Source organism: Scaptodrosophila lebanonensis, unplaced genomic scaffold (assembly GCF_003285725.1).
Source record: "Scaptodrosophila lebanonensis strain 11010-0011.00,11010-0021.00 unplaced genomic scaffold, SlebRS2 tig00000053-arrow-pilon, whole genome shotgun sequence".
NCBI lineage: Eukaryota > Metazoa > Arthropoda > Insecta > Diptera > Drosophilidae > Scaptodrosophila > Scaptodrosophila lebanonensis.
The window spans coordinates 2,224,558-2,239,090 of NW_022060548.1; the positions used below are offsets into that span (position 1 = coordinate 2,224,558).

At 38.4% G+C, this 14,533-nt stretch overlaps 1 protein-coding gene across 1 annotated transcript; it reads right to left on the bottom strand.

The window, feature by feature from the left end:
• Positions 1 to 8,884: 8,884 nt before the first annotated feature.
• On the bottom strand, positions 8,885 to 12,586 carry LOC115624125 (centrosomal and chromosomal factor). The gene has a single exon (XM_030518720.1). It carries the CDS (start codon positions 11,279 to 11,281, stop codon positions 9,338 to 9,340), a length of 1,944 nt encoding a protein of 647 aa, XP_030374580.1. The 5' UTR covers positions 11,282 to 12,586; the 3' UTR covers positions 8,885 to 9,337.
• Between the last annotated feature and the right edge of the window lie 1,947 nt (positions 12,587 to 14,533).

Genomic DNA, 14,533 nt, shown 5'->3' on the forward strand with positions numbered 1-14,533 from the left:
TAGTTATGATTAGCTTTTAACTCTTGCTTTGGCTGCTAACACACACTATACATAATTTCATTTGTTTCATTTGTTGTGCCTAATAATTTTCTATATATACGTATATATGTGGCATATATATTATATATATTATATATATGTAACTATGTACGAGTATATATATCGTAGTATTCTCCTGCCCACTGCACTTAGGCAGCGCTAAGCGTTAATGCTTTTAATTGTTTTGTTTTTTCGTTTTCTGTTTTTTGTTGTTATTTTTTTTACGCTAGCTAACTAGTTTTTAGACATCGTTTGTTGTTTGTTGCCAAGTCTAAAGTTTGTAGTTCAAGTTTTTTGTATTTGTTACTTGTTTGTAGGCTTTTGAAAGCGTTTTGACCTTCTCTCTCTCTCGATCTCTCTCTCTCTTTCTCCCTCAAGTGATTTGACTTTTGTTGGACAAACCCATTCAATGTACTCGCAGCCTAATGAATTTTGAATGTCTTGAGTGTCGTCAGATTTGCACACATATAGACGTACTTAGTATTGCTTTATATCTACTTTTGGACCAGCCAAAAGTGCAGTACAGGGTCATGTGTGTGTGTTTTTGTCGCAATCAGAGGCCAAGTGCTTGCGGGGTTCAAAAGGTGGGCGAGCGACTGAACTGAGTTTGAAATGTTTTCAAACGGTTTGTCCGTCTGTCTGTCCGCCTTTATGTTTGTTAGTTTGTTGTTGACGCAAATTGCAGGCAGACATTGAAAGCATTACTTTGGCAGTTTAAGCTAAAAGCTGCCCTTTGATTTATCATTAAAAGTAGCTTTTAACAATGGTTGTTCGCATTCACGGGGGCAGAGGCACTGCTTGAAATCTTTCTATAGAGTATTGTTTGCAGCCAAAATGAATTAGCTCTGGTTACCAAACATTGTATTGCTTATTTGTGAAACTTATTTTTAATAAAGAAATACTTTTTATGTACATTTTGAACAAAAGCTTAAGCAAAATTTGGGTTATTGAAAAAAAATTAAATAATTTGAAAATTTAATCACAACACACATTTTATTTTTAAAGTTGATGTTTTTTGGCTTTGAATTTTTCCCATTTTTTAAAAATAAACACATTTTTAAAAAAGTTTTGTAATGCTTGAAATTGCCTTTTTTCATTTAGTTTACTTTGCACAATTATTTTAGGCAAGTTTTTATGAAACTATTAATATGTGTTTTGCTTATAATTGCTTTCTCAAAGCTTCATTTTTATAAATGTAATTTTTTTTCACAATTTTTCCAAAAACTTGCAGACAAAAACCAATTTAAAACACACAACAATTTGTGATTCAAAACGCATTGTCAGTTTTAGTCAAATTTTGTTTCAATTTGCTGGCAAATGTTAACTGAAATAAGCTAATTTCCGTAGAAATGACCAACATGACGCTATTCCCACACTACAAGTATATAGTTGAGTCATGCCGATCGAATGGTAACAACACGTAAGCTGCCTAAAAAATTGTTAATAATTTTTGTGGAACGCCCGCGGAGTCAGCTTAAAATTTCTACTTTATTATTCACATTAAATGTGTTAGGAAAAAATATTAAGTTGTGTGAAATTTATGCAGCGGTTTCTAATCGTGCCCCAAAAAAAAATTATTTATATGCGTTGAGGTTAAAATAAATGTGTATTCTATAAAGCTGGGCTAGTCCATTAATTTGCCTTTTTAATTAATCATTGATTTGTAAATTATGAAAAGCTGCTTATATTTAACATTTTTTGCCCTTCAGAATGTGTACGAATTATGCTAATTAGTTACAGCATTTCCATCTTCACATACACAGTTTTTTTTTTTCATCTTTTTAATTAAAGCGCATTAAAACTGTCATACCGCAGAGTTTATCATTTGGCATAAATATTAATTCGTTTATATTTAACTCACTTAATTTATCGCTTTAAATATGCAATAATGAAATGTAGAAAGCATTGGGAATTCTCTCATTAAAAAATGATGCTGTTGCCGTCATTATCTGCCCGAAGGCCATAAATAATATGGCAGTAAAGAACGACAAAATATTGCTCATGCGTTTGCATATTTAAATAAAATTCGCAATGTAAATAATTTAATTAAAGCAAATAGTCACACAGACGACAAAAATGGAAATTATCTAGTTAGAACAGCGGAAAGGAAGAGAAGATGACTGCCAATAAAGTGGAGGTCACGAGTTCACTTCAAACTGCTTGTTAACTAGCCGTGTCTGCTATAATGTGGCTCTCTGGCCATCCCCGATTACCCCCCGATTCCTCACTCACTATTAAATACTCATAAAAGGCCGCTTCAAGTCTGCACAGTGGGCGGCAGTGAGCAACACTATGTTTTCCATATTTTTGCTCCACTTCTTTTCGAAGCAATAATAATAATTGTAACAATAATATGAAATAATATTTACGAAATATAAGGAACACTCGAAGTTTTGAATATATTCTGGGAACTTTGTAAAAGTTGCTGTATTTTACAAATACAGAGAGATGAGAAAATATAGCAGGACGAACTTTCAAGCATTCCTCTGAATGATTCTTAATTATATTTTTAACTACTCCAAGCCCAGAATGAAATCTGAAGGTAAAAAGAATTGCAAAATATCTTCAAATTAAGGCAGAGCTTCAAAGAATTTAACCAGACTTGAATCTATACATTCAGAAAGATTTTATAAGAATTTATGCTGAATTAGAAGAATAAAGAATATTGAAAATATATTCGAAATTTGTGAAGTTAACAAAATTGCTTTTAAAATGTAATGCTCTAAATAAGTTGTAGGTTATGGTTTAAGCTCTTAGGTTTTTATTAACTTGTATGAATAGAGATGCCTACAATCTTCTCAATTGGTACTGGAACTAGTGTTATAGTATTATGCTGCTCATTGGGTATTTCGAATCATTAATATAATGAATGGATAGTAATCTGTCTTTGTAAAAATTAAAAGAAACCAATTCAGTATTTTTATTAGGTTTATTTAAATATTTTTGAAATTGGTAAAACTGACAAAGAAGGTACCTATAAATGCCAACAGATATTCTCAAAATGTGCTGTTCTAAATAGAGTTTTTTCCAAACAACGCGATACAATTGTTAACAAAAAACGAATTAAAATAGTCGTTGTCAAAATGTTGTTCTCTTAGCACATCCTTATCAGCCCACTGTGCAATCGTAGTTCCTTGCTGGCTGCCACTTGACCCCACGTCCTCTACACTCCCAACCCATTCCCATTCCCATCCACATCCACGCAGACATCAAGTTACCCTTCCCTTTCCCAATTCGAGCCAACACTTCCCGTTTGTCGCTGCCCACACAGACAGTTTGTTGTGCAGCTTCCGTTTCCACACCCCTGCTTGGCTCTTCGGCCAAGTGCCCTCTGCGGCTCTCTTCGGCCTTCCTTCCCCTCTACTCTGCTTTGCTCTGCTCTGTTTTACATTTTTTGGTTTAGCTTTTTATGCTTTTCTTTATGGCATTTTTTTCGACGCTTGACAATTTTGTTGTCTGTGGACTTTGTTTTTAATGCGTTTTTGCGTCATTTAATTTTTTAACAATATTCGTTTTAGCTTAAATTTTAAAATGAATGCCCGTGCCTGTTGTTTTCCGAGTGTGTTTCATTGGATTGTTGCTGTCATCTGCAAGCCTTTGGGTATTATTTTTTCATCTCTCTATCTCTTCGTTTTTGTTTTAATACATTTTATTAGCATGTTTTGCTTTTATTTTGTCCCTCTGTGCAGCCATTATTAAATTTATTTATCTGTTGACGACTTTTAAATGGCCGCTGCTCTTTGGCAGAGCCAACAGTTTTTATGCTGATACCCGTATACTATATAGGAATGCCAATGACAGTTTTTGGTCATTGAAAAGGCTATCAAAAAATGTGCAAAATTGAGCATATTTTTTATGACTCGGCCGCCTTTTTAAAACAATTGTGTGCTAAATGTAAGCCTTCAATTTGCCAGAGATTTAAAGGCGGCCTTTGCTTTGCGACTTAATTAAGAGGACATTTTATAGCGGCAGCATCATTGGGCGAGGTATTATAAGACCTCAGGGTCATCAAACATGTCAGAGGTGGCTTTATTTAAAGTTAATTTTTCAAACATTTTTTTTTTCATGTTTTTATCAACAAGATTGGTTGTGCTTTAAAAAGGTAAATTAAATCAGTAAGGCTGAAAAAGTAGTACTTGAAAATAACAAATCAGTAAATCAGACACAAATAAACCCAAAAACTAATGGTATATTAAAAGTGTCTACTTAGCTGCTGCCCTTCCCTACTTTTGTCGTTTATGGCGCAGAAATGATAAGCAACATTTTTAGTTGTTACTTGAATGTAAATCCATTTTAAATACTCGTACAAAACAGAATCACTTCAAGGCCTTCCTGTTATAAATCCATGCATAAGCCCCACACTTCATTCAACTCTCGAGTGTGCGTACTTGAGGAGCCAGCAATTATCTCTGGAGATTTCCGTAAAATAGCAAAACTACAATGAAAATCAATTTAAAATGCTGCGCGCAGTGCGTTCAAGTGCTTTCCCCAGAAATAGACACAGATTCAAGAATTGATATGGGAACGATTCAAAGCAAGGTACCGGGGGCAAAGGGAGACAATACCATATAGCAACATCGACGAAAACAACAACAACGACGATGACAACAACGACGACGACGACCTCGCACTTGAGTGCGCACTCATTAAGAATTCAAATGCTTGCTTTTGAAATCAAGTGATTTAAACTATACCGACTACGGCCGACTACGTCACACAAATGCCAATTTATTTATTGCCATTAATTTTTATACTCTGTACATGAAATGTACAAGAGTATATTAGGTTTGCGGGAGCTGAAAAATGTAACAGGCAGAAGGAGGCGTGGCAGACCCCACAAAGTATATATATTCTTGATCAGCATGACGAGACGAGTCGATCTAGCCCTGTCTGTCTGTCTGTCCGTCTGTCCGTCTGTCCGTCTGTCCGTCTGTCCGTCCGTATGAACACCTGGATCTCAGAGACTATAAGAGATAGAGACACCAAATTTTGCACGAAGATGCGTTATGTGTGTATTCTATACGAGTTTGTTTTATTTTTTTGATTTTCCCCCCCACTTCCCCCCTATGGGGGTTTTCCCGATTTTCCATTCGTATAATCGCCTATATCTCGGAGACTATAAGACCTAGGAACACCAAATTTTAGTCCCAGATGCCTTATGTGAATACGCAGAAAATGTATATTTTGGAATTCCCCTCCCTCCCCCCTCTACCCCGCAAATCGTAACTCCCGTAATTCTTGGAATTTCGAACTAAAATTTTGGAAATACCCCCAGTTAGTTATTATGTGTCCGTATGCCAAATTTCATTATGATAGACCGATTTAACAAGAAGTTATAGCCATAAATATATTTGCTGATGCAGCGCTGCTGCAGCGCTGCTCAAGCGCTGCCCGCGGCTGTTGTTGATGTTGCTGTTTGGTTGACTGCGAAAATGCTTACACAGACACGAATTGATGCGCATAGGCATACATACACTCACACAGACGCAATTGCTATGTAAATGTGCAATTATACACCCTTTACGTGAGTTCGAATACCGAGAGAGGTAAAATCGATCAAATTTTTTTTTTTATTTTCTTAATTTTTTTTATTTTCTATAATTATTGTAAACATATGTACAGAGTATTTCAAAGTCGGGACACCCGACTTTAGCTTTTTTACTTGTTTTTATTATGCCAGCTGATATTGTGAATTATTGTTAAACGAAAACAAACAACATGCGCGGTCAGCTGACAATAAAAATCAACAGAAACGACGCACATTCTGGTCTGAATTTTGAAAGTACAAACACTCGCAGTTCAACAAAATTGCCAATTCTGTAACATCGTTTGTCAGATAAGACTTGGTTTTGAATATGGAAGCTGTACAATACAAAGTCAATTTCATGACTTGAATTGAAGATATCGTTTGAAATTTACCCTTTTCCCCATTTAAGTGGCATTTTTGCTTAGCTATTGAATATAATATTGACATTTTGTGGCTACCAAACACTGAAACACATTAACACTGAAGAAAATTTCTTTCTTCTGTTATTAGTTTAAACCTATTAAAGAAACTCTATTTCGAAAACATTCCTGCGAAAATTTCAATGTTTTCAGAACATGTTTCAATTAAATTTTCTGACAACTCTGATCGACTGTAACTCGCAATATTGTTCAAACATTAATGATTTAACGATGTTTCTTCAAAGTGCAGACATTTTGGATACCATGTGTATATATTTTTGACCCGCAGTCGTATTCAAATTCTTAAATATTGCTTCCAAATATGAAACCATGCATTGCATGCGGAACTATTTATCATTTTCAGCAACGTTCTTAAATCCATGATTAAGAAACAAACGAAAGCAATTTCCAGCCGTTATTTTATAAATCATAAAAATACGTTTGGAAATTAAATCTATAGCTGATTTATTGGCAATTTAAAATAAACTTAAGTCACCGAAATCTGTGATACATGCGCACACAAATCTGGGTATCTGTAGCTCTTGTAGTTGCCGAGATCGAGGCGGTCATACAGTCAAACAGGCTGACTGACTGGGTTCTGCCCTCGCTAGGGAACACAAGAAAAACGTGCAGTTCTTGCCACATTGGGAACAGTCAGACGGAAGTGTGTGTCCGTTTGTGTGTGTGTGTGAAGTCTAAACAACTCTTGGCAAGATTTGTGACTGCTTTCTTTCTACACAGCTGTCAATGGAGGCCAGTTCCTGTCATGGCTACAGTTGTTGCCACTATTATTGTGGTTGTTGCTACTGCTGTTGTTGTCTTGACTTGTATGAATTTAGGGCATGCGGATATCTTTGCAACTGTGTTTCACTTCAACGCATTTTTATAGACCATGAAAGCTTGTAGCATGTGGGTATGCGAGAAGGCCCAGTTGCCTTTAGAGAATGACTCAGTGTTTGCTGTTGTTGGTCAACGAATGAAACGAAGACACGCGCATTGTGGCTACATTTCCGTTAAATGCGAAACATTTTGTTAATTAATTTATGTTTATTTTGAAACGAATACAATTTGTGGTTTTTCGTTGATTTCTACACGCATATGTGCATACGAGTATAATGCGATGAGTCAATAATTAATGGGCTTAACTTTCAGTTACAATGCTAGAGATATAGTGGAGGCAGCTTTTTTGGTAAAACAAATAGCGCCTCTAGCTTCTGGAGAACTGCAAAATTAAACTGAAATTTTAGCGAAATGACGTAAATAAATAAACAGAACGGAAGCAGAACGGAACTCGGCGTGTCTCAGCAATCAGCACAACTAGCAACATAATTTATTTGTATAGAAATAAATAAAAATTTGCTAACCAACCAGTTTATTGGGAACTGGCATGCAAGTTTATAGTCAATGCTTCGAATACAGATTCGATGAACTTTTCAGCTAAGTTTTTTAACAAGTTATCAAAAGATGTTGAAAAAGGTAGCTAAAGGATTTATTTTCTGAACTGTATTTGAGAACTAATAGAGCGTAGAAAAGCTCTTCTGCATTATTCGAATATTGATTCGATGAACCATGCTGGACTTAGGTTTGCAAGTAAACAATACCGTACTGCTGATATATTTTCCTTTTTCTTTATCATTTCCCTTTTCCATGAGTTCAGTGTTCATAAATCCCATCACTTTTCGATTTTCAACTTCATAAAGATTCTTTAAAAGCTGCACTTCATTTTAATTCTAAATCCCATTTCGTTTTCAACTTGAAATCAAATTTAAATGCAAATTGAATAATAAGTGGTAGAATTTACTTTTCAAAAATCAACATAATTTAGAGATAAATATCAGAATTCAGACTCAAAGTCGCACAAAGCTGCACAGATGGAACGTTTCACTTGATATGCATCGCATAGGTAGTTGGCTCAGTTTTGGCCAATTGTGCCAATTTCGGTTTTGGCCGGCCAATCATAAATTTCGTGCCATGCTGCCTGATTAGTGTGTGGCGGAGTCGAGAAATCGAAATCGAGAAACGCTGAGCCCATTATGCGCGCCTACGCCAACAAAGTCTTCCATCAATGACAACAATCAATCACGACACACGCACGCACCGAAATCAAATTATATACACGCACATACATATATACAGATTCATATATGTATACATGGACGACTGTATTATGTGGGGGAGGGTTGTACGAACGCACAAACTAAATCCGATGAGCTGAAAAAAGTGAAAATAATTTACAACACAAAGCCGACGGCGTATTTCGAGCAGCGAAGACGAGGCAGCAGATGCCAAGGAACAAATCACTTTGAACTACATAGACAGGACACACTTCTTCTTCTTCCTCCTCTTCTTCTTCATTCTTATTACTATATGTACGAGTATGTTAAAAAATTGAAAACACAATTGTTTAATTTTTTCGCATAATTTTTTGCTCAAATTACGTCGCATAATTTTGAATAATTTTTATTCATGTTTTGTATTTGTTTGTTGTTGTTTTTTTTCTTTCTCATAATTTGTTGTTGTATTTGTTTGCCATAAATTTGTTGGTTTTAATTAAATTTTATTTCATATGTGTTTTTTTTTTTTGTTTGTTTTCTTTCAACAATTTTTGCTTTGCTTCGCCTTTTAGTTTAGCATATTTTTGTCGTTTAAATGTTTTTTTTGTTTTATATATTTATATATATATAAATTAATATGCATATATATAATTTTTAGCAGTTATTATTATTGTTGTTGTTGTATACACGCACACATAAGCTTATATGCAGTTGCTGTTGTTGTGGTTGTTTAATTTAAATTAAATTAGATACTAAAATTATTTTATAACAAATATCACTACAATAGTTTGCATTTTTTGTTGTTTGTTGTTGTTGTTGTTTGTTGTTGTTATCAATTTACTACAATTACAGAAACAAAAATATGTTCTTTACTTTGCCATTTCTTCATACTTTTTTCCTTCAATCAACAATTATTCTTTTTAACTTTTTTTTTAACAATTTGCAACATTTTTTTTTGTTTTTAGCAACGCTTTTGAAATGAGAAGTGAGAAAGAGAGAGAACAAAATAATATACGTTTTAAAGGCAATTTGTAGCTTTTACGAAATTTGATAAATTATAATTCTAAAGCAGGGTGCGGGTGGGGATGCAGGAGGGGCTAGGTAGGACTATGGCATGGACGTTTACTTGGTAAACGCTCGTCTTAGTTGTGGTTGTTGTTGGTGCTAGTGGTGGTTGGCCGCTGCTTTCAAATGTTGCTGGCGTCGTTGACAATGTTGCTGTAGCTGTGGCTGGCTTAGTTGTTACTGTTGCTGTTGTAGTAAGCAGATGGTGCTGTTGTTGTTGCTGTTTTATGGGATCACACATTATAGCAGGAGATTTGCTGCAGATGCTGGAATGTTGGCGTTGCTGCAATGGCCGCCGTTGCCGCTGTTGCTGCCGTAAAGGGAGCGAATGTTGTTTGGCCCAAATTGTTGGCCAAATTGCTGGCCGCTGCCAAGGCATAGGGATGCATGCGTTGGGAACGCAAATATTGCCGATATTTGCCACTCAGCTTATCGGTGGCTATATGGGCGGCGGCAGCTGCTCCCCGCATGGGCGTGGTTTCAGGACCGGCCTGATAATTACTAGGAACTGTTGCCATCGGCGAGCGATCGATGAGCAGTTGGGCCGCAGCAGCTGCTGCAGCAATGCTGTTGGTAGTGGGTGCGGCAACAACACTCACTGTTGGATCTCCCCAAGTGTTTGCCACAGGTGGCAGACAGTGCTGTTGTTGTTGTTGCTGCTGCTGTTGCTGCTGTTGTTGGTGCTTGATGTTACTGCCACTACCATTGCTGCTGCTGTTGCTGTTGTTGTTGCTGCTGGCACTAGTGTTGTTACTGCTGCTGTGATAATTGCTGCCTGAAATCATGGCATCGCGTTTGCCGGCGGCTGCTGTGGCGCCTATATTAAGACTGCCTTTGGCATATAGCGGTGGCGCCAACATGTGTGGCGTCATGGCGGAGCGAGCGGCAATGGCCGCTGCCAGCTGATCCCACTGCGCTGTCTGTTGCAACGTACTGGCGGCAGAGGCAGCGGCGGCGGCAACAGCTATTGATGAGACGTTGCTGCCGCTATTGCTGTGGCTGTGAGTGGCGGTTGTTGTGGGCGCTGCTGCTACTGAGGTGGTGTTGCTGTTAGTTTGACTTTGGCTTAGACGACTTTGGTGGTTGCTGCTGCTACGTGGGTGTTGTTGTTGCTGTTGCTGCTGCTGCTGTTGCTGTTGGGCGCGTCGCACGTGCTCCAGACTAGACTGTTGTTGTTGTTGCTGCTGCTGCTGTTGTTGCTGCTGCTGATGCGCCGGCAATGGTTGCTGCTGCACTGGATAATGCGCTTGCTGCGACATTTGTGACATTTGCTGCTGTTGGCTGTGCTGTTGCTGCCTCAGTTGCTGTTGCTGCTGCTGATACTGCGCCACTTGTCGTGCAGCTACCGCCGCCTGCTGCTGTTGCAACTGCTGCTGCTGCTGTTGTTGCTGCTGCTGCTGTGTTTGTCTGGCGGCGCGTCTCGCGGCACTGCTGGGCGCTGCTACTGTAGCCACCGCACTGGCACCACCGAGCGCCGCCGCCGAGCTCACTGTTGAGTTAGCAACACTGCGCGCAGTCGCCTGCATGTTGTTAACAAAGGGACTGCGGCGCTGGGACTCCATCTTCCGAAAGTAGCAGGGATGGATCATGAGGAGGGGCTCGACGCGTTGGCCGGCGGGCGGCTTTGGCTGATTGGGCAACTCGTACTCAACGCTGCAGTCGACATGCAGTGGAATGCTGTAGTCCTTCTGCTGTGGTGGAGAGTTGCTGCTGGTGCCGCCGCCAACAACATTGCTGTTGACTGCGGGCGTGGCAGCAACGTTGCTGCTACCATTGCTGCTGACCACAACAGCGGCAGCTGCAGCAGCGGCGGCGGCGGCAACACTTTGACGTGAATTAACTGCTGCTGCCGCTGAGAGGCGCGAGGAGGTGGAGGAGGCGGGTGTCTGTTGTTGTTGTTGTAACTGATGTTGCTGCTGCTGCTGGCGCTGCTGATGATGCTGCTGTTGCTGCTGTAGCATTTGCTGCTGATGGGCGGCAACAGCAGCAACATGATGCTGATACATGTGCTGTTGTTGCTGCTGTTGCTGCTGCTGCTGATGATGGTGATGATGTTGCTGCTGCTGTTGTTGCTGTTGGTGCTGCTGTTGCTGTTGCAGCGCAGCTACTGCAGCAGCAGACATGCCGTGAGAAAGTGACGACATGTCATAATTCGCATAGCAAGCGGCCATCGTCATGTTGCTGTTGTTGTTGTTAATGATGATGCTGCTGCTGCTGCTGCTTTCGCAAATTGTCGTTTCGAGGTTTAATTCTTTACGAATAGTTGCTCGTCACTTTGCCACTTTTAGAACATTTTGCATTGAATTTGCGTTTTTGTTTTTGCTTTCACACTTTCAACAAATGCTTCTCACATTTATGCTGAATTGCTATGCTTGCTTCTTTAATTGCAATTCTTCTTGCTCATACAAAAATTCACTTTATCTTGTTGTTGTTGTTGTTGTTGATTTAATTGGCACTGGTAATCCAAAGAGACTGCAACTAACTGTAGTTGCTGCTGTTGTTGTTATTTTAGGTAATCCGTGTGTTGGCTTTTATAATGTTGTTGGTTGTTGTTGTTGTTGCGAGAGGAACCTTAATCCATATGTCGTTAGCAGGTAGTTTTGGATTTCGTTACTTGCTTTACTTTAATTCTTCTTCCGTTATATTCTTTATTCTTTGTTAGTTGCTATTATAACTAATGTTGATTTTTTCTTATTCAACCCGTATTCAATTTTTCGTGTTTAACTTTTTTTCATTAATTTGTTGTTATTGTTGTTATGTATATATATGTTATTATTTTGTTGTTATTTAGCGTTTTAATCAGTCTTTGTTTTAATGCAGACAAAATATATGCGTTTTCTATTTAGCTGCAACTTTATATTTTATTTGTTTATTATTTATTTGTTGTTGCTTGCGAAAAAATTTAATTTTTGTTCAGTCTTTTTTATACAATAATTTTATCATAAATGTTTCGCTGCGCTTTGTCAGTTGTTGTTGCTGTGTTTGTCTTTGCCGCGGCTATTAAGCATTTACAGTTTGTTTTTTCTTATTTTTTGCTTCTCTTTCTGCCTTCTTTACTATGTCTCGCACGTTACGCGACGACGACGCCGAGCGCAAAGAAATTCACACGTCCGTTAGCGGCGACCAGCCCAAGCGTAGTGAAATGTCTGCCGCTGCTTGCTTGCAGTCGAGAGGCCGAAACGCAGCGCTGAATGCGCCAGAGAGCGAGAGCAGAACTGCGCAATGGCGGCGGCGCTGAATGCAGCAGGAGAGCCAAAGGCAAATAACAGCTGTTAAATGTTACGTTGTTGTGGTTGCGACTTGCTACGTTTGTTGTAGTTGTGAAGTTGCTGTTGTTGTTCACTTTAAGTTTTTTTCTTTTTAATTTCTCACACAATTTTTGCATATGCTGCCACTTTTTTTCAGCTTCGCTTGCTTTTATTGTTGGTTGAATATCACAAAATGTTGCTGATCTTATGATTTTTATGAGTCAGCAATTTAAGCAAACTTTTCGAAAATTTCAGGTAATTGTACAAAAAATTCTTTAAGATTCTTATAATTTCTTCATTTATTCAGAATATTCTTCCAATTTTACAACGCGTCGTCTGCACGCGGCGAGCTCTTTAAAGCGACTGTCTTGACTGCTTCTGCTGCGTATTCGATTTGCTGTCTGCTGCTGACGTCGCTGCCTGCCTTTTGCTGCTCTCTCCCTCTCTCTCTGTCTCTGTCGCTCTCTCTTTCTACACTTACAATGGCCCTTTTTTGTTGTTCTGCTGTTGTTGTTGTTGTTGCTTTCGTTTTACCTGCTGTTTTCAACGCACAGCTGATTTCTACTGGCCTGTGACGTCGTCATCGTCGTCGTTGTATTCAGCAAAACACACGCACACACACATGCAGCGCGCAACATTGTCGTTGCCTGCTTGTTATTGTTGCCGTAAAGCTTAAGCCAATTGCATTCAATGGGAAAAACACATTTAACTCTCGCACTCTCTCACAACATTTTTGATGCCCGTCTATGTAGCCGTGTGTGTGCGTGTGTGCATTTACAAATTCAGCCATATTACGACGGCGGCCATCTTTACAACTGTTTTAGTGCTCGGTGTGTGAGAGCGCCGACAGAGCGGCCTATGCTATTATTGTTGTTGCGGTCAGTGTTGCAAATTTTTAAGCTTCAAAACAGCTGGACCAGCCATTACAAACCGCTAGAAACGCTAAATAAATATACATAGGTATACATAAGTACATACATATGTATGTATATACAAAGTTTAATTACTATAATATTTTGGTTTCATGTCTGCAAAACAAGTCTGCAGAAAATATTTCACATGATTATCACTATCAATTCGTATAGTTGTTGATATGCTGGGAATATAAACTAATAAACAAATACTTGAAAATCCAATATATTATGAAATTCTATCTAAATTCTATAACTAGATGTTCTGAAAAGCTTGGGGCTCTGTCAATCGAAATCTTATACAAAATATAAATTAAGCCTAGATACTACATGAAACGACCACTAACAAATAGAAGACCAACCATGTTAATAATAGGACTTAATAAAGTTTCTAAGGCAGTTGGCAAAGTCAGCTTTAAAATTTTTCAACCAATCGATTCGAAAGAACCTTAAAGCTGACGGGAAAATCGCCACATTGCCAACACTATTATGCGGTAGCCTTTTTATGCGGGCCACGGGCCACTCATATTATTTTGTAATAATTTTATGTTGGCGTCTGAGCGCAAGTGTTGATGAGAATCTCTGAGTCGGTCTCTCTCGTTTTCGAGTGTTACTGTGTGTGTGTGTTTGTGTTGCCCTGCTTTACTATTTTACTTGTGGTTTTTTCTTCGTACGTACATACAGACAACGTTTTTTTTGTTGCCGTTTGGCCTCTGTTCGCAATTTTATGACTGGCATGGTCATAAAAGTTGGCAATTGGGGCACAATTGACTGCTGGACTGGAGAACTCAAACGGCAGCGGCAGCGATCAAGGTGCCGAGGCAAAGATCAGAAGCCAAATACTTAATATTTCATTCTAATTTATTGCCATTTATTGCGATTCTAAAATTTGCTACTTGCTGCAATGCTAGAAATGTATTAATATTAGTGTAGCTCTTGAATTCGGAATTTATGTACATATGTATTTATTTCCTACTTCCTACTTCAAATGAAAAATGTTTGAAAGCTCATAAATAGAACCATACAGGAAAGCCTCAATAACTTTGCGATGGCTCTCTAATGCCTAAACTTGTCATTCTGTCGACCTTTTTTTTTTCTATAGCGAAAAAACCCGGGAAGTGACGCTGTTTTATCAAGTAACCCCAAGACCCGTTTTATCAAAATAAGAGAGTATACTATAATTAAAATACCCTCTGTGTCCGTCACGAACTCGAGATTTATCCCAGTACATATTCATATTAATCACAAAACACGGGTTTATATAGAAGTT

Bases quoted from the DNA above. Each gene is read 5' to 3' on its own strand.
- LOC115624125 (XM_030518720.1), bottom strand. From the start codon at position 11,281: ATGACGATGGCCGCTTGCTATGCGAATTATGACATGTCGTCACTTTCT.